Consider the following 21,098-nt stretch of genomic DNA (forward strand, 5'->3'; position numbering starts at 1 on the left):
ATCTCACTCCACCAGGAACCTGGGCATGATTCTGGATGCCTCCCTAACAATGGAAGCCCAGGTCACAAAGGTAGTACGGCTGGCATTTTACCACCTCCGCTAAGCCAAACTACTAGCGCCCTACCTGGACCCAGAGCACCTAGCCACAGTGATCCATGCGATGGTCACCTCTAGACTAGACTTCTGCAACTCGCTCTACACAGGCCTACCCTTATACTTGATCGGGAAACTACAACTGGTGCAGAACGCCGCGGCCATGATTCTCACTAAGACATCATGGAGATCTCACAACCAGCCGGTACTCCAAGAACTCAGCTGTCTCCCAGTTGAATTCCGGATTAAGCTTAAGGAATCACCTTTGAAGCCATATGCGGTCTGGGCCCAGTGAGACAGTCTCCCTGCCTATACCCCCAGAAGAACTCTACGCTCCGCCACTTCCAACTGGCTGTGGATCCCTGGCCCTAAAGAGGCACGTCGGACCTCAACAAGGACCAGGGCCTTTTCAGTCTTGGCCCGCACCTGGTGGAATGAGCTCCCCGAAGAGATCAGGGCCCTGCCGGAACTTCCACACTTCTGCAGGGCCTGCAAAAAGGAGCTCTTCCACCAGGTATTTGCTTGAGGCCAACTGACCCATAGCATCTACAGCCCCCCCCCCTGCCCCAGTCTAAGAGGTTGAACCTACCAAGGAAGTGTCAAAGTTATGGTTGTCGAAATACTGTTCTAGTTCTAGTTGGTATGTTATTGTTGTTATATTGTTATATTGATACTGATACTGTTCCATGTAAATATTCCAAAATATTTTCTGTAAACCGCCCAGAGCCATAGGAAAGGCCAATATAAAAATCTAAATAAATAAATAAAATAAGCATCCATCCTGGCCTGGAGGAAATTCACCTATCATCCCACAGTGGTGATCAGCAATTCCCTGGGTATGCAAGGAAGGGCCACAAGAGACAAACATTGGCATATCCCTTCCTGCCCACCCACTCACCATCTGCTTAAGTTGATAAAATCAGCATTTCTGTCAGATGACTATCTAGCCTCTACTTTTAAAAACTTCCCAAGGAAGAGAGTCCACCACCTCCTAAGGAAGCCTGTTCCACAGAGGAACCACTCTAATGGTCAAGAGCTTCTTCTGGATATTTAGCCAAAAATTCTTTTGAATAAACTTCAATCAATTAGTTCTGGTCTGATTCTCTGGGGCAACAGAAAACAACTCTTCTCCATCTTCTATATGACAGCCCTTCAAGTAATTGAAGATAGTTATCATATCACATCTTAGTCATCTTCTCTCCAGGCTAAACAAACCAAGCTCCCTCAACCTTTCCTCATACGACTTGGTCTCCAAACCCCTCACCATCTTCATAACCTTCCTCTGGACATGCTCCAGTTTCTCTACAACTTTCTTCAGTTGTGGTGCCCCAAACTGAACACAGTATTCCAAGTGAGGTCTTACCAGAGTGGAGTAAAGCTCTAACATTACCTCATGTGATCAGGACACTATAGTTCTTTTAATACAGCCTAAAATCCCGTTTGCCTTTTTAGCTACTGAGTCACACTGCTGGCTCATGTTTAGTGTCGGGTCTACTAAGACCCCCAAAACAGTAATACTGCTTGCCCATACTATAGTGATGCATATGATTTTCCCTACCTAAATGAAGAATAAATATAATCACTATTGGAATTAATTTTAGCCCAGTTTTCCAGCCTGTCAAGATCATCTTGCATTCTGATTCTGTCTTCTACTGTGTTTGCTCCCAGTTTAGTATCATCTGCAAATGTAATAAGTCCCCCCTCTATTCCTTCATCTAAATCGTTTATAAATATGTTGAACAACACAGGGCCCAGAACAGATCCCTGAAGTACTCCACTCGTCACTCCTCTCAAAGAAGATGACAAACTATTTACAAGTACCCTATGGGTGTGATCTGTCAACCGGTTCTCAAGCCACCTAACAGTAATAGGATCCATACACCATTTTACCAACTTGCCAATAAGAATATCATGCGGAACCATATCAAAAGCTTTACTTAAATCAAGGTAAACCATGTCCACGACATTCCCCTGATCTAGCAAGGTAGCAACTTCCTTAAGAAAAGAGATAAGGTTAGTCTGACATGACTAGTTCTTGAGAAAGCCATGCTCCCTCTTAATAACTACAGTCATCCGCACTCGCTGCTGAAGGACCAACTGTTTGATGATTTGTTCTAAAATTTTGCTAGTTATAGATGTCAAGATGATGGTCTGGTAGTTACCCAGATCCTTCTTTTTCCCCTTGAAGATGGGGACATTTATCCACCTCCAATCTTTTGGCACTTTACCTGTTCTCCAAGAATTGTCAAACATAATGGACAGAGGCTCAGAAATTACATGTGCAAGTTCTTCTAGTACCCTTGAATGCAGTTCATCTGGGCCAGATGATTTGGTTTCATTTAAAGAAACTGGGTATTTCATTTAAAGAAATTATGTGTTTATGGACTACAGTTATCCTAGACCACAATTCCCATCCCTCATCATGTGAATTGATTTTGCAACATTGAGTATGATTCCCCTCGCAAGAAAAGACTGAGGAGAAGTAGGAATAGAGCAGTTCCGTCCTCTCTTGGTTACCTCCTTGTCCCTGCAATGTTCCTACCATGTCCCTATTCTTTTTCTTACTTTGAATATAACTAAAGAACCCTTTTTTGTTGTTTTTAGCATTTCTTGCTAGCCTAAGCTCATACTGAGCTTTAGCTTTTCACCAAATCTCTCTCTTTGCTTGGGCAGCCAGCCTCCTCTGGCCCTGCACTGCGTCGGCTGCACAGAAATGGCCTAATCTCTGTTGTCTCCATAACCTCTTATTCCAACATATTTCCATTCTTTGCTGCAGTGCACCTACTTCCCAATTTTGATAACTATTGTTTTTGCGGTTTTGCTTTGTTTTTCACTCATCCTCAAAATAGCCCTTCTCGCTAATCTTTATTTCTGGCATTGCGACAGGAGTAAAATATCTGTGTCCCTCACCCATGTGCACACTATCAGATCCTCTGCTTTAAAAAGACACACCTCCTTAATGATGTTCAGCAAAATAAGATCATCATTTGTGACACTGGTAGCAATATTTAATTACAATTCTTGCAATAGCAATTTTATTTGTGTTCATATTGCTTTTAATTATTTTGTAAGCTGCCTTAAAAGCCATTTAGCTGAGCCTGGAAATAAAGTGCTAGAAAACTTCCCACTGTGCTTGTTTGATTTTTATTTACCTACAGATGCAGTTCCTTGGCGTAAGTCCCAGTAATGTCAGTGAGCAAACACACATAGGACTGGGCTGTTTTTATTAGGCTGTGAATAGGCTCCTAACATGTGCTGCCACTGCTTCTTCGACCCACAGTATTCCCCATCTTTAAAATGAGTTATATGCTTGAGAATGTTGATGCAGCTTGCTGTTCTTTTAAAAACTGCAGGTCAAAAGCATTCTCTGCCATGGGCTCATTGTTGGACCTTGTAAACAATGAGTTTTAATAGATTGTTGTTTGACAGTCTTTGTATTGCTGTTTAAGGGGCAGGGGATGGCAATATTACAGTCTCCATTCCACAGGGAATCTAGATTTGTTTTTTATATAGGCCAGTAATCCCATTCAAGATAGAAGCCATCTTAAAGGAATTTCCAGCTAAGTTCGCTATTCTCTGATTTTCTTCAGGTGTTTGGCACCCCCCCCCCTACTGGTGGCTAATCATCAAGGCCATCTGCTCAGGTCTAGGGTTGCCAGTTCTATGTTGGGAAATCCCTGGAGACTTTGGGGGTGGAGCCAAGAGTGGGCAGGATTTGGGATGGGGAAGGACCTCAACATTTATTTATTTATTTAAATTTATATACCGCCCTCCCCGAAGGCTCCGTGTAATGTAAGGTGACCGCCCTTAATACACCAGAACATGGTCATCCTTGACAGCTATGCTGCCTTGATCAAGAGAAAGAAAGAAAGAAAGATACGTCCCATCCTCTGGCAGAAGAGCATTTTAAGTGGCTGTCTCTTGTTTTAAACTGTTTTGTGTATCTTGTATGTAAGCTGATTTGAGGCCTGGGGATGCACCATGGAATAAACATCTATAAAAATGTGACCTTTATACAAACTGGGTATCTCTGTGGAGGTAGAGTAATTAAAGCTGCCCAGCAATATAAGGAAACTGCTAGACCATAAGAATATAAGGAAACTGCTAGAGCATAAGAAGAAGTTTCCTGCATCTCTCTTCCTTTCCATTTCTCGGCTTTGTTCTTCCCACTCCTGCACCTGTACCACATTCCAGCTCTTGAAGTCAACAACCCCGCTTCCTTGAATACACTGTTGGTAGGCTTAGTTTCTGGCACTGCAAGTGAAACTAGATCTCAGTTTACAAACATCCTAACTGTATATGCAGGGAATGATCTACTGGAGTGCAGAAAGCAAGGGAATTGTGGGTTATAAACCCCTAACTTGAAAATGTGTTTCTTGGTGGCTGCCTGCAATCCTCTCTTAGTTCAAAACTTCCGGACACCAGAGCTTTGGAGATGTTTGTGCTTGAATGAAATCCAGCACTGTCAAGTAATGTTGTAAACAAGGCAATAATATTTAGGAATAGAACTCCTTTGGTATTCTGTAAGGGTTCTGTGTCTCTGTAAATGCTGTCTTGTGTCCAGTAAGTAACCTAGAAAAAAACATCCTCAGTCTAACTCAAGCCATTATTGAAAATGCAAATCCTTTCCCCATGTATCTTTTTAAAACCACTATAGTTCTTAGCTGTTTGAAGTCCAGACCAACATAAGCCGTAAGGTAGTGTTAAAAAAAAAAAAAGCAATTCATTTTTATCCCTCCCTTCCTTTATTTTATCTCCAAAACAAATCTTAGTGGTAGGTATCCCAGATCCTGCTTGGTGTTATTATAACCACTGCGCCACATTCTTACCATTTGAGTAGTTAACAATCAGATTTTGACCAAAATATAGCTTTCTTTCTCTGTTTTTCTAAAGCAGAAATAAAAGACATTATGTTTGCTAGGATGTGTAGCACTGACAAATGAAATTATTGGCAGAAAGAATAACCTACTTTCAATATTTATAGAAACAGAATCATTCTGTTTGGCTTTCTATAATCTTCTTATCTCTAAGGTCCTTCAAGGACATTTTTAAATAAAGGTCCTGAAGTTTTATTCCCTAAAATGGCCCTTTTATTTCCAGTTCTGAGCTCTTTATACATTCACTTAAAGAGCTTTGAAAAAACTAATCATTGTTCTCCACAGGACTCATTGTGGCTGTTTGGATTCTTTGGTAGGGCTGGAAGAGAAATGAAAGGAACATCCATTCCAGTGTGCTGGCAAAGATTACAGTTTTACCTAACAGACATGGAAGGCTTGCTGTTCCTGTTTTTAGGGTAAGCTTGGGTGCTATTTAGAAAATAGTTCCATAAGTGTTCTTGCTCTAAACTCCCAGGGCCCTTGTTTTTAAGACCTGAGAAATCCTCGGTATACTGAGCCAGAGGTGGAAAAGGAATCAATTTGTGATGTGCAATTTAAGATGCCAGTGCATAATGATGCAGGCTGACTCTCATGGTAACTTCCCTACACCCTAAATCTGAGACTCTCAAATGGGCCAGGACTAATCACCAAGAATGGTTTGGTCACTAAGGCCACCTGAAAAAGTCCTAGTGGGGACAAGCTGGGGCTGGGGTTAGGGACCCCTTTTCCTGGGCTATTTTTCCTCCCAGTCTGCTCCCTGTTTGCAGGGAATAGCTAGGCACTCTGGACCACTTAAGAATTTCCCTTACAAGGGAGACTTCTCTGGGAAACTAATCAAATAGATAGGGGGAATATGCTTTAATTTCTCCTGTTTTACTTTCCCTCTTGGAACATTTCCCCGTGCCCATTTTTAATTCCATCCTCTTAGCTTTTCTCATTCCTTTTTCAGTTTCTGGCCTGCTGACCCTTTACACTTTCAGACTCCATAGAGTGTCCTGCTCCCCTTCCTGCTTTTCCCAACATCTTATAAATGTGCTGTAAAAGAGCCTTTTGTCTCCCTTCCAATTTTATGCCCTTCCAAACCTCTCCACCATTTTCAGATGCAAGATAGATAAACATGTACATCATTATAATTAAATTCTTCATGACTTGAGATGTGGCAATATGTATTTTTTACAGAACCCACTAAATTTGAGAGTGTTTACTATTCATTGTAAATAATAGTCACCTGGAGAAGGTATTGAAATTAGTAGCTTTTTTCAATTAAAAACACCTTCACCAGTCTTAGCAATTTCTTACTCTTATACACTGCTGGTCATCCCTTTACCACTTTTAGGGGCAGGTTGAAAAAATAAATCCTTAGTAACACATTAAATGTTTTTAGCTGGATGCTGTGAGTAAAAAAACTAGTTCCTGATTGCAAAGTAGAAACATCTACAGTGATTAGATGCAGGGATAAGCAAGCAGATATTGGAATATACCAAATAGACTCTTTTCCTTGTAACAAAATGGAATTGGTAAACAATTGGTAATAGTTTTAAAATCTGTATGAGGATGGTATTATTTATAGTATAGAGTTACACACAGGAAGCATATCTTATACATACTGACAACATACTGAAGGTTTCCAAGACTCCTATTGGTGGAATCTCCTCTCCCCAGGGTCAATTGCTGCTCTTGCTCAGGATTCTGCCCTTACTAGCAACTGTTTCTATTTTGGGGTGCAAACAGACTGACCGACCGAGCACCATGGGTCCTGTGAGTCTGGAAAGTGCAGAAAGATCTAAATTAAGAATATTTACAGCCTGAAACTGTAAGTGGTGAACAGGCAGGAGAGACATGGGAACTGATGTGACTTTTTCAAGCTCAGCCAGGTAAATAATAATCAGGTAAATATTTGCCAGGAAGGTCCTACAAAATCAAAGGCATAAGTGGTCCAGAATTTCAAGTGGAGTTAGCTTTACAGGAAAATAGACAGTGAGACTTTGGGAGGAACTAGGACCAATTCTGCAAAGACAGAAAATTTTGCGGTGGCACTCTTCTGGCTGTGTGGTAATTTTCCATCTTCGCACAAAAATTGGGCTTTTCAGGTGCAGATCAGGACTCCCCTGCTGCAGAGCCAATTTGCAGCAATCCAATATGTTTGGTCTATATTCGAATTTGCTTTCCTCTTCTCTCCCCCGGCCTTGCCTTTGAAGCCCACCTCCTCCAGCTTTATGCCTTTTTTAAAATTCTGTTTTGAGCTAGGACAAATGGTCGGTAACCAAGCTGCTAACCAGAAGGTTTTAAAATAGATTTCCTCCCCCTCTCGCTTCCCTCTGTTGGTGTTCTTTGAACAATCATCTTAAACTTTTCGCCTCTGCAATAGATCGATCAATCTCGTGGCAATGTTTTTACCTCTCTAAACAGAATCCCATTTTTTAAAAAAAACAAGCCCTGACTTGTTCTCACAATCTCAACCTGTGCATGCTTCCAAGCTCCACTGAAGGTTTTAAAAAAGATCCCCCCCCATGGTTTGTACTAAAACAAATGACAAAATTGCCCATTGGAAACAATGGGAGACACTGGAAGACCCATTGGAAACAATGGGAGGCATGAATGCCATTTGACTTGCATGGGCTCCATTGAAATACATTAACGTGGGAAAAGAGTTGCAAAGAAAATAAGGAATGGATTTTCCATTACAATAAGACAGACTACTCAAGGCCTGGAATGACTGGTCTCAGAGTGGAATGACAGCCCCTGGGAGCACAGAGAGATCTCCTCTTAGGGTTGTCAGCTTCCAAGTGAGGCACTAAACCCTCACCAAAGGATGAGCTAGCGTCCATTGCACTACAGAACACAATGGGCTTTTTCTACTAGTAATAATATAAAATATGTAGCCAAGTAACCACAATGGCTATACAGATCGACTGGGCAATCCCCCTATATACTAAGCCAGCTTGGTGTAATGGTTAGGAGTGCAGACTTCTAATCTGGCGAGCCGGGTTTGAATCTGCGCTCCCCCACATGCAACCGCCTGGGTGACCTTGGGCTCGCCACGGCACTGAGAAAACTGCTCTGACTGAGCAGTGATATCAGGGCTCCCTCAGCCTCACCCACCTCACAGGGTGTCTGTTGAGGGGAGAGGAAAGGGAAGGCGACTGTAAGCCGCTTTGAAACTCCTCCAGGTAGAGAAAAGCGGCATATAAGAACCAACTCTTCTTCTTCTTCAAATATCTAAGTTTTGAATCCACTCAGTCACAGCTTGCCATTCAGCTGGCAAGCTGGTCTCTAATGAAGGGAACTTTGAATCACAAAAGTTTATACCCTGGAAATCTCATTGGTCTTTAAGGTGATCTCCCCACAAAAAATTCTGAGCATGTGCAAAGAAGCTGCCCATTCAAACTGATGAGTCTCTATCAGCAATGACAAACAGAATGCAAGCCAAACAAGCAAGCTTTCAAGCATCCCTATCACCACAATAGAGGGAAGAGGGGTTGTAGTTGTTTGCGGGACCAATATGGAAATATCTCTGTTAATTTAATTTTCCTTCCATATGAGTAAGGAGCCATGTAGCCAATTTTGTTGGCTTTGGGCAACTAAGTTGGCTGTAGTGTCATACATGGAATCTGCAGAGTGCTGAGCGAGGTGTTATTTCTACACGTACTTTTGTTCACAGCTGAAATGCCACGCCTCCTTTCTCTCTCACAGCCCTCTTCTTTCTACTGCTATGGCCACCTTTCAAACACACCCTTTCCCCCTTCTCTAGATTCAGCAGAATATTAGACACTGGAGGAAATAAACAGCTGATCATACTATAGTAGTGAATGGAAACAGCAGCTGGTTGCCATTAAACCTTTCCTTCTCCCCTCAGTGTTTGCTCCAGAAAGCTAGTAGGTTGAACAGGCATTGCTTTCTGTGCTACCCATGGGCCACTTGTGACTCTTTTAAAGAAAGAATCTAATTTTAGATGTTAAGGAATAATTCAACAGATACCCAACAGCCTGTCCCCGATGCCCGTAAAAATAAGACCCGGACAATTTTTTAAGTTGTGATTTATATTTAACTGTATTTTTAAGTTGTTGATTGTAAACAAACTTTGTTGAAAGAAAAAGAATCACATAACAAGATATCAGAGTGATACTAAAAATCCATTCAATTATTTTGTTGTTACCACACTTCACATTTTGGAATGCAGAATTTAGCTCATGGTGTAGAAAACTTGTAAAAATTTATTGCAAGCGTGCTTTTGTGTCAAACAAAAACCATAGACAAGTTGGGTCCTCCCATGAACCAAAGCGCTGGAAATATAGCTGGGCACTTTCCTCAGCTGTAGAGTTTCCACTCATGCATTTCTTGAACAGATACATATGTATAAAATTTGCTTGTCAGAGTTTTTCAACCCAAATGTGCAACAAAACAGCACCTCACATTGAATTTAACATGAATTTGAAACACATTTTTGGGTGAGGGAGGAAGAAAACAAATGCTTGCAACTGAGTCACAATCTTGTGTGTGTGTGTGTGTGTTGTGAGCATAGCCTGATTATGCACAGTTAGATGAATGCACGACTCACAACAACAGCACTGCAATTGTGTTATGTACAGTCATTTCATTTGATGGAATGTATGTTGCAAAGGAAAGAAAAAGAAGAGTAAGGAAGTGTAGCCTGCCGTCTGTCATTTCAAAACAGCAGGTATCCTGGTCACCCTTTTTTTCTTTAACTAACATCTGTTCTTTCTATAATGTGTTGACCAATGATGCAGCAGTCATGCCTTAACAGGGATGGAATGTATCAAGAGGGCCCTGTGCAGTTTCAGAGGGCTACAGGATTAAAGACCTTGTTATCTGTGACTTAAAAAAAAACCTTAAGGACTTAACTTGACATTAAACATATGATGCTTCCTTATGCAGAGTTAAATCATTGCACTCTTTAGCCTAGTATTGTTTGCTCTGCTTGGCAGCTCCAGTCTCAGGGTCTCCAGCAGAGTAGGGCCTCTCCCACAGACTACCTGAAATATCCTCACTGGCGATTCTGAGGACTGATCCTGGTACTTTTTGCATGCAAATGTGTGTTCTGTCAGTGAACCATGTTTCCTCGCCATGAAAACTGGAATTTGAAACCGAGTCACAATCATGTGTTAGGACAGCTGCAAGAACTAAGTCCATCTTTCCAAATCTTAGAAATTCATTTTAAATGCCTCTTCTTGCAATGCCTCAAACCATTTGCATATCTATCCTTTCAGTGTCAGATGAAGTTAATTCAGTATTTTTGTCATTTTAAATTCCATGATTCTGTTCCCAGTTCACAGATTCTAGTTGGTATATTAAAAATTAGCTAGAAATCCAGAGCCAGTGAAATGAGAATTACATCTAAGCTGTAAATAATCCTGATTGAGCAATGCATTGCTTGCATCTTCCTTACATTTTCTCCTACAGTTTTGTTTTGGTGACCATACACTTTGTGTGAGATTAATTTGATCACGCTGTGGACAGTTTTAGAATGACTGACCCCCAGCACTCCCTAAAGGTCTGCTATTTGTATTCTCCATTTGTGCCATTAAATGCTCTACTGGAGCTGAGAAAAGTGGTTCCCTTCAGTGGCAACTGGTGTGCAGAAGTGATGTTGTCTTCTTTGCATCTCACTTGTGAAATCTCCCTCTCTCAGATGAAAGCTTGGATGCTAGGAAAGAAAGAACCTCATGTTGCTTTTCAGTTCTCACAGCTCCTGGCTGAGGTTCTGAATTAGGAGGTGCAGTTTGGTTGCCTTTAGCACCTGTGCCTAGTTCTAGAGGCAAGTGCAATGAGCTCTACTTCCAATGCAGTTCATTGCCCCTTCCATTGCCAATGGACCTGGGAAGGTGTAACTCTGCTCAGGATGACACTGTGTCAGGTTGCACAGAAAATCCTACATATCCGACAAAGCGGTCTTCCTCCCCTGCTGGGCAACATGCTGCACCACCACTTTCCCTGCTCACCCTTCCAAGTCAGGGTGAGCCATCCAAGTTCTGTGCATACATTAGAACAAAAATCCACGTTTGCAATAACATTAGGCAAATGGTTGAGGCAAAAGATTTTTTTTTTTACCATTTGGAGTTGTACAAAAAATCCACTTTAATATCTAACACATTTACTACATGAACAGTGATATGCGTTTATTGATATCTAGAGGATGTGTATTCCATATAGTGGTCTATGTATTTCAAAAGAACATGCCAGGATCCTGTTGAGCAGCAATCCGTGTGGTGGGAAATTACACTTTCCATACAATGTGCGATGATGTGTGTGTGCTGCCTCTGATAATTTTACTAGGGGCTCAGTGGAACCCAATAAGTAGCCCATAGGTGGGCTCCCCTTACCGATCTTTGCCCTAAATCCCTTGATTTAGGTGCGGCATACAAATGTCCCTGTGTAATTAGACATCCCAAGATCCTGATTCCTCAACACGCAAGGTGATGTTACTGGGGAAGGGGGCGGGGGAGACTAAGCATCCGTGGGAAGGGTTCAAGAATTCAGGATCAGTCTGTACGGAGGACTATAGTTTGTTGATCATCACTCTTAAGAGTTAGCCATACTTTGAAAAGTGAGATTTGACATAATGAATTTTTATTAGGGTGTATAATATATAAATAGTAGATTCTTTAAAAAATATTATTGAACAGTGAGAAATAAAAGAACTCTCATCTCTTCAAAGGGTTTCCCCATTAGAAGTGCAGGGTATACCTGTGGCATGCCAGTCTGCAAAGAGGATCCAAGCCATCTTCCAGAGAGGATGCAAAGTGCAATCAACTTAAACACAAACAGCAGCTAGTTCTATTGATCTGGAGAAGAACATGGAGCAAAATTAAACAGCACACAATAACCAAAAAATGAAATAGTTGTTAGAGAAACTCTTAGACATAGTAGGACAAGTTAATGGTAAAAAAAAATTGAGTGTCTGTGAAGACTGACTTATTTTGTAATGCCACAGAATTGCTAGTCAGGTGAATAACTTCGCTTTGAGCTGGATAAAGGAAAGTAAACTGAGGAGGGTTGTTGGGAGCTTTACTAGTAGCCCGGACACGATCAAGGTTACCAGTACTATTGCCGTAAGTGTACTAAGAAGGAAGTGTGTGCTTCAACAGCCCTCCACCCTAGTATTCTGCACTTACCTGTGCACAACTCCATTGGAGTCATTGGGCTAATGAACAGCTGACTGCCTAGGAATGGCCTATTGCATCTCTAAACAGACTGAAGATGATTTAAAGGCATTTCCCTTAATTGTGTAACTGAATGGTCTTTCAAATATTTCAGAACAGTCCCAGCTCTGGATATTGTCCTCTTTGTTTTACTGTGTTTTCCCTAGCGACTGAGCCATGCCTCCCATGCTAAGGTAAGTTCAGCATTCTCAACTAGGGTCCCTTCCAGGACACTGTGATAAGCTATTTTGAGGTATCTCCAAATGTTTAGATGACTGTGGTTTCCCTACACATTGTGCTTCCTCAGTGTTCATTAAGTCTCAGAAAGGCCTGTCTCAGCCTTCAAATTCCAGATTTTAAAGTCGACATAAATGTCTTGGACCCTAGCACTGTTGTTCTCTTCTAACAGTGCATTACAATGTTTTCCTCCTGCAGGACTTATTTTAGAAAAAAGCTTGTTTCCTTTATGGCTAACTCAAATGTCTTTCATGAAGTGAGCGAGATGAAAGGCTGTTCAGGAATTTATTAAGTGACACTGTTTAGGTGGTTATGAGTTACTGCTAGGTGTTATCTTCAATATCATTGCCCTATAACCCTGTAAAACTCACTGGCCAGCAATAGAGAGGACCATGACATAACTTAGAAGGTGTCTATCATCATCTTCCTATGACAGTGGGTGGAGCCTTCTTTTAGAGTTTTTCCAAGCATTCTGGTTACTCTATTGGACTTCCTTGCTACGATGAATAACAAAGCATTAGGAATGATTCCTTATTCTGACCATCTTCCATTTATTTCTCTGACAGAAATACTGCCTGTTATCTCTCTATGGAACCTTAATACTTAGAGCGGGCACTCGTGACACAGCACAGGTTGTTTGACCTGAGCTTGAAGTTTGGGAGTAGTTATTTGCCTGCTGCCCCACTGTTTTGTGAGGCATTCAGGCCTCTTCAAAAGTGTCTTCAGGTTTTCTCTGACCTTTTCCAAACCTGCTTTGCTCTTTGATGAAAATTGTTGTGAAGCCTGGGTGGTTCCCCTGTAGAATCAGGCTTTTCCTGGTCCCTTCCGCACAGCGGCCATTTTCCTCACAGGTGATTTCCTCTCCCTATCACCATGGCTTTCTTTTTTAAAGGCAGCTATACAATGTAATATCAATATATTATTATACCAACGAGGGCCAATGTGGCATAGTGCTTAAGGTGTCCGACTAGGAACTGACAGAGCCAGGTTTAAATCCCCGCTCATGCCATGGAAGCTTGCTGGGTGACCTTGGGCCAGTCGCATTACTCTTAGCTTAGCCCTCATCTGGGTAGCCCCAGGAGAGCTAAGCAGGGCAGGCAAACACAAACCACATCTGAACATCTCGCTGCCCTACAATCTTAGGGTTTCCTAGTTACACTGTGCCAAAGCATAAACAAATAACGTGTACCAGGTTCCCTGACTTCTCAGTTCACATTTTTAAAAAGTCTCCAACCCCTTTTGTTACAGAGGTATATAGGAAATGGCATATCTCTGCAATCAAAAGGACATAGGATTATGCCAGCATAATGCTATCCAATCATCAATTTTTTAAAAAATGCAGGAAATCTTCTGTGTGGAAGCCCTGTGGCTGTTTTGCTGTAGTAGCAGCTGTAGTAGCAGTGAGGAAACTACTCAAGGCTGTTTGGGTATGGAAAACCCCATGTTTTCTTTGAAACCCTATTCGGTGGCAGTAAATAAGCTTTAAGCTGTGGAAGTAAACATAAACGAATGTAAACGAGGTATCATCTATCTGTACTTCAAAGGTGGCATCGTGACTACTGAACCCATGCTATCAATTCTGATGCAATCCTTAATGTTTTCTTCTTACCTTAAAAACAGGAAGCATAAAACTCCACTACCCCAGTGTGTACATGGCCAGGGCTAATTCATTTGTGGGTTTGAAAAGTTCTAGTTCTCCAGATGGAAGGCAATTACAGAAGTGCAAAATGTTAATACAGTCCTCAGTCACAACTGATAATCAGGCTCAGCAGGGGCTGTCTGTACCTGGAGGAAGCAGAGGAATAAGCTGGAAGAAGTCTCATTAGTTACCCATTCAGGAATGAGTCCATTAGGCAATTGTTAGGAGCACAAAGCCATCAATAGGATGGCAGCACCAACCCAAAGTACTAAGGATGTTGGTTTTAAGTCTCTGGCAAAATCCTGGAAATGTGTCAACTAAAGTCTACATAATGCAATGATATGCCAAAATCAGCTAGGCAAGTGAATCAAGGTAACTGTGTAGGAACAGGGATTCCTTAAAAGATGTTACTGAGAACAATGGCAACCAGTGATGGCTAAGAAGGCAGAGCTCACGAAGTGAACCAGAGAAGCTCTTCTGATTGTTAAGTGCATCAACAGGCGACAACCAAACGTGACTGGGTCCAACAGTCCAGAGGGCATCTGTGGCAAATATCACCTTTCTTTTCCATTGCTGTTTTAACTTTAGTGATAAGAGCCTAATATTCTTCTTCTTGTAGAAAGAACATCTTAACAGCACATGGAAGGGCAATCCTTGTGCTATGTATAGAGGGTAGCTTGCTCATTACCCTGTCTGCCTGGTATTCTCAGCCCACTGAAACGATGGGAGCAGAACTGCCACACACGAAAGCTGTGTTCCAGTTGGGGTTGTCAGGTCCCCCCGGCTACCATCAGGGGATGGGGGGAGAAGGGTGGACAGATCCAGGTTGGGGAAGCTCCTGGGGATTTGAGGGTGGAGCCTGGGGAGAACAGTGAGGTTCAGTGTCATAAAGCCCACCCTTCAGAACATCCATTTTCTCCAGGGAAATGACTTGTAATTCCAGGGGATCCCTAGATGCCCCCTGGAGGCTGGCATCCCTAGTTCCAGCCTTACTCACAGGTAATAAAGTTTGCATGACAATTGGTGGCCCAGATGGAGGATGCATTCAAAGCTTCGAGCCATTTCATCAGTCGCATATGCTTCAATGTTTGCTTTTGGGGCATGGATGGGGCAAGTTGTGAACCAAATTACTTAAGTGGGACTTTGGGGCAACATCACTTCAAGGGGCACTCAGCACACAATAAGCGTATCTCTTATTCTATTGCTGGACGTGACAGTGGCCAAGGCTCTCTGATTGATCACAAAGTTACTGCAATTGCAGTTTTACCTGACCAGGTTATCCAACATTAACTGTATGGGAATTCATCTTTGGACAATATAGCACAAATGCTAATCTGCTAATTAAACTCAGGAAACCAGCTTATATTAGTGAGAAGGGGGGCAGGGTCATTTCCATACTATTTGAAAATTCTTGCTGCCATTTTGCAATTTTTCCAGCTAAATCATTACTATGAGAAATGGTTTCCCAGGAATGGTTGACCCTGTGTTTATCTGCTGTCTGTATTAACTCCATGGATAAGTATTCAGAAGCCAACCCTTGAGGCAAAATTAGGCCTGATGGAAATTTTAGAACAAGCAAGGAGTTATGTCATTAAGTCCTGTCTCTAAATTGCTATAGATTTCTCAGAGATTGTAGCTTGGCCTTATAGAAGGCAGAAGGCTTTGTTCAGTGCTTGAAAAAGAATTCACTAGGTGAATTCATAGGGTCACTGAGAAGAAATGTAGGAGCTGAAAATCATGAGCCCCATGCACCTGCGATAACAGAATCAAAAGCGACAAGGACTTTGTATAGCATGAATCGTCTCTGAGGCTTCACTTCTCAATTTCACACAGCTGTCTTTCCTATTCTTTCTCCCACCAAGGTCCTATGAGGTACTTCCTGAAAGTACAAAGCTTACCTTGCAAGATCCTGGTGGGAGGCAGGAATCACCCCAGTTCTCCTCAGAGCACCCACCATGGTGCATTTTCAGAGGAGAAATTCATGTTTTTCAGGTTGCTAGGCAGAAGTAATTAACTTCTTCTCTGTGCCTTTATTTGTGACATTTGGTATTGAAGTGGGAGACACTGTCTCCAGCAATGAAGGCCATACTTGAAATCTATAAGTGAGATTAAATTTGCATATTTTAGTGCTATTTAATGCTGTTCGGAGTGCAAGGCAAGCCATGGCAGTTTTCAGAGTCCCTTGGAGATGGCTGACATAGTTTGCTTGCAAACTGTTGATATTGCCACAAACTGGATGACCAATTTAATGGAGAGAGGCACATCTTGATGTGAGGAGGCACTGCAGAGGACAGCTGAGAAGGGCTTTGGTCCACAAAAGCTAATGCCACAATGAAGTTGAGTTTAAGGTGCCATTGGTCTGTTCTTTTTTAACTCTAATAAAAACAAGACTTTTGTGTCTTCCCTTCTAGAATTTATCATTATGAACAGCTGCTGACTACAAGAGAAGGACAACTAAAAACACTACTGAAACATTTTTACTGGCAGTGAATATAGTGGAATGGCAACGTACATGTCACAGGCCAATGCTGATATGTGGAGCTAGTTGGTACTCTGCAGCAAGGCTAGAAATGCTAAGTCTCTTTGGACTGGCATTTCAAGAAGAAGTTAAAGATGTGTTTTTGGGTTGGCAGTTGACAAAAGGCAATGGGCCTGGATAGCCCCGGCTACCCTGATCTTGGCAGATTTCAGAAGTGAATCAGGGTCAGAATAACAGGGTCATGCCAAGGAATCAGGACATGGCAAGCCCCATGCCTTGCAAACTCCATGGGGTCATTGCAAGTCAGCTGTGACTCGATGACAAAAAAAGGGAGTGGGGACGGCAAGTGCCATTCCAAACATGCTACAACAAATCCCTAATTATGTCTGGCCATTTTTCTCTTAAGCGTATTCTCTGATTATCTGATAATTCTTCATTTATCTAGGCCTGCTGATGTTTGTCTATGACTCAGGATTCATCTATACCAAATTTCTGTTTCCTTTAGTGGAATGCCAAAGAGTTGTAAGCCCAGATAAGTTGCATGATGGGCTTTATGAAGCAGGCTCGCTCCAATCTTGTTTAATTGTCTTAACGCAAATTCAAATGTGCAGTTAGAGCGCGCAAATGTCACTCGTTTCCTGATGTGATAAAGAGCAATGGTCCCTGGCAGAAGGTTTATGCATTCAAGTGAGAGCGGACAGGATCGTACAGAGGTCATAGCACAGGATTCCTCTTAAATTCTTCAATTTATTATGTGTTTAAGCCAGTTTTTTTTTAAGAAACACCAAAGGGATATTTCATTTCAATTTGTTACTAGGTTGTTCCTTTCCATTCTCAGTGGAATCCCATAGGATTTTGTAAGGATTGGCCACTAGTGTAGTCGTTTCAAAGTGTGTGTCCCATTACAGATTACACAATATTTTGTTTGTCCCTGTGATCCCTGTATGACTTCTTAAGATTGCATACTTGTAGAACACTTGTAGAAAGTCTCCATTATGAACTCATACAGAGCATCTGCAGAATGATAACACAAAACAAGTGTGTGTGTGACTATTGAATATAAACAAAGTTCATCAGTCTTGAATAAAAAAGAATAAAGAAAATAGAGAGAAATAGTGCATTACACTATGGTTCCAATCCAAATATGCTCATATGTAACAAATTATTATGAGCAACAACTACTACTGTATGCAAGGAACATATAGGCATTGCATGTGGATATACATCTGCAACAGCACTGAGAGAGACTGAGGTGAAGGCTGCCCCTCCTCTGCCCAGGGCATGGGTCATGGGGTCACACCCTTAGCTCACATGCCTTAGCATTCATAACACAGAGGGCAGGATTTTCTTCTTTGCCCTTGTGTTTTGGGTGCATTTGTAGACATGAGATCTTTTCACATAGCGGTTTCCTCACAATTTGGGTGCTGATCTGGAGAGCCCCCCCCCCAAGCTTCCTCATTTTCCATTGGGTATCCTTCTTCATAATTTCATTCTGCTTTCTCAAATTAGATCATTTGTTTTGAAAACATGGAGAAATGACACGGAAACAACAAAAGATAACAAGCGGGAACCGAGGGAGTGAGGGAGCTTTGAGACAAACTGCTGCATGTCAGCAACCAAACACAGGGAAAACGATATGGAAAAGACCCCCATGAAAAAGTGCACAACACCATGTCTGTGTGATCCCATAAAATACTTAGACAATTCTTTGAACAAACAGAACTCCTGTCTAATATCAAGGATAATTAATTTCTCAGATATTCTTTTTACATTTCTCTCCCTGTATTCTGAGCAAATGCTGCTGGGAAAACAATGTGCCATATTTCTTTTTGAAATTCTGTCATGTATCTAATATGGCACCACTGAAGTCAACCTGAAAGCTCACACTGGCTTCAGAGGTGACAAAATATCTTTAGCTCTGATGGGCAAATTGTCCAGTTGCTGGCCATTCATATATTTATTTTTTAAAAAATGTTTTTCCCTACATACACCCTGAAATTATATTTCCTGTTACAGCATTGCAAGAAAATAAAATCTTCATCAGTCCACTAAGACCCCTGCCTAATAACAGGCTTGCAAAATATATTTATACCATTTTAAAAAATATTTCTCTTCTAGCAACCTCTTTGTGACCCCTTACCAAGTGCTGAACGTTCTCAGCACAAAACAGCAGGTGTCTTCTCACGGTGTGGTGACAACTATGTGGTCAAACAGTGTTTGCCATTGTCTGTAATGCCCTGCTTGAGCGACTGGGCTGCTTCCGAGTGGGAGGGGCTAGGGAAAGGGGCTTGTGTGGCAACTAACACCCTGTTTGACAAACAGCATTAAGAAAGAGCTATTAACGTAAAATCATCTCTGATGTGCAAGTGCCCAGGGAGCATTCACAGGTGCACCTTTGATGTGGTGCTCTCTTCAGGGCTCCTTGACCACCAGCAATGCCTTCTGCAAAACCTCTACCATCCTACTGGTTTTCCAGCCCCCACCCCCTCCTTTGCAAAGGGGAGCAACTTGGTTAGTGTGTTTGACAAGTTTCCCATTTGGATGGTGTGGAGGTGTAGTCTCCTCCTCCCCTCCCCTAAGACACAAGGAACGATCCATCAATGAGAAGGTGAAATATCTTCCAAGCCCAGCAGCTCCTTGACAAGTTTCTCGCCAAACTGCACACGGCTGTACTTTTTCACGTGATAGGCATCTGACATTTTGTAGAGGATGTAAGCATTGTTTATGGCAATGCTGATGGAAAACCAGAACACTTGTTGCCAGGTCTTGTTGGGTTTATGAGAAATGAAATACCTAGAAAGCATATGAAAAGAGGAGTGGGCAGAACGTTATTTATTACATTTAGAAGACAAGAAATATCCCTGCTCTCAACGGTCAGTAATTCAGCCATGACAAACTGTCCTGCTCCTTTGTCCTTCCTTTGCTTGGCAAAGCTAGATGTGATTGGCAAGCTGGACCTACGAACATATGATGAGCCCTGCTGGATCAGACTATCCATGCCAGTATCTTATCTCATCAAGTGGCCTGCCTGCCCTAGGTGGCCAACAAGTAAGGCGCAGGGGCCAAGCCCTAGCATTAGTATTCAGAGGTTTACTGCCTCTTCATACGGAGGTTGGCTAGCAGCTATTGGTGGATATATCTTCCATGAACCCATCTAATCCATTTCAAAAATACATCTCCGTCAGCGGTGATCTCTGCATCGACTAGAAGTGAATTTCACAATTAAATTACACATTGTGTCAATAAAGTATTTCCTTTTGCCTGTCTTGGACCGTCTCCTTCTTCATTAACACAGCCGTTGAATAGATTACATTCAACACATGTTTCCAGGGGATGATCCTGGAGCTGCTTTGTCCTGCTTTGCCTTTCTCACAGCAGCCCTTGTGAGTGCTGAAAGGAGGGTACCAGGAGCTGGGGGAGATCCATGTAGATGAAAACCCATGTGCAATGAGCAGCTGCAATGCCTCTTAGCCGTGCAGAAGGGAAGGTGGAAAAGATCTGACTCTGTCTGTCAGTGCCATCTGCTGAAAATGCACAGGATCTGACCCCTGGTTTTTGTGTTTGAGCTCACTGGGCACAGAGACAGAAGTCGTTAACCACTTAAAGTGCTAGCTTTTAATATAGTTTATTAAAAAATACTTCTGAGGAGCTAAACTGTTCCAGTTAAAATGCTAAGGTTTTAGAAACACAATCCCTACAAATATGATTTAAGTATGCATGAGAGGGTCCGTTCCTGCTTGTTAAAAGCCTAAAATTGTGACTTTTCATTCAAACTCCTGATCCAATCTCATAATCAGCCCCAAATAGGAAACCTTTGCTATGATGAGTCTCGGGAGTGTCCCAAAGAAGACTGCATCTTCCTTTGGAGCACAGAACATGACCCGTTCCATGCAAAAGCTTTTTCATGACTTCTAGTTCCACATTCCACACTGGTGTCTTGGCAGACTGGCCCCTACTGAGCTGGTAAAAATAGAGCAACACATTTGTGCTCCATTTCTAAAAGATTTGCATACTGAATTTCAATGGCAAGAAGAGAAAGGTTTCCCAAACTTGTTTTTGCCAAGTCTTTTTGCCCTTGAGAGAATCAGGGGGTCAGTTACCAACTACCCCCTCCCCCAAACATATTCTCTCAAGTCTTCTTTTGGTCTTTGTCCCCTCACTGAACGTGTCACAGCTGCAGGCTTGTGCCTCCTTTTCAGCTAGGGACTCAGTGGGCCACTTTCATGAAAGAAGCTGTTTTGCCCTCTTCTTACAACCCCACTGTTATGTTAAGGATGGTCAGGGAGGAATGCACATGCAGGACTTAAGTAAATACTTCCTACCATTGGGAAACATCTGCACGCATCAGCGGCTGAATTTGAAAGCTCCTCATTTTGTCTGATTCAGGACAGGTGAGCCACCTAGGTTGTGTCTCTGGGACCACTGAGTCCTACCCTAGCAAAACACGTGTTCAAACAGCTAGTTCCAATGTATAGCAGTCAGATTGTATGATATGGATGTAGGTGAGGGAGTCAGGTGTTTGAACACTTCCCAACATAAATAAGCTAGCATATCAGGGAGAAGTCAAGGCAACAAATATAATAATAATAAATAATAAAACAACCGCCTCCATT

At 42.1% G+C, this 21,098-nt stretch overlaps 1 protein-coding gene across 1 annotated transcript in view; it reads right to left on the reverse strand.

Annotated features, from left to right (window-relative positions):
* Positions 1 to 8,990: 8,990 nt before the first annotated feature.
* PGBD5 (piggyBac transposable element derived 5) overlaps positions 8,991 to 21,098 on the reverse strand; it is a 105,963-nt gene continuing 93,855 nt past the window's right edge. Inside the window, exon 7 of the mRNA XM_077346467.1 lies at positions 8,991 to 19,278. Within this exon, the coding sequence (XP_077202582.1) occupies positions 19,083 to 19,278 (196 nt within the window). The 3' untranslated portion in view covers positions 8,991 to 19,082. The remainder of the gene's footprint in view (positions 19,279 to 21,098) is intronic.

This window comes from Paroedura picta, chromosome 1, assembly GCF_049243985.1.
Source record: "Paroedura picta isolate Pp20150507F chromosome 1, Ppicta_v3.0, whole genome shotgun sequence".
NCBI classification, from domain to species: domain Eukaryota; kingdom Metazoa; phylum Chordata; class Lepidosauria; order Squamata; family Gekkonidae; genus Paroedura; species Paroedura picta.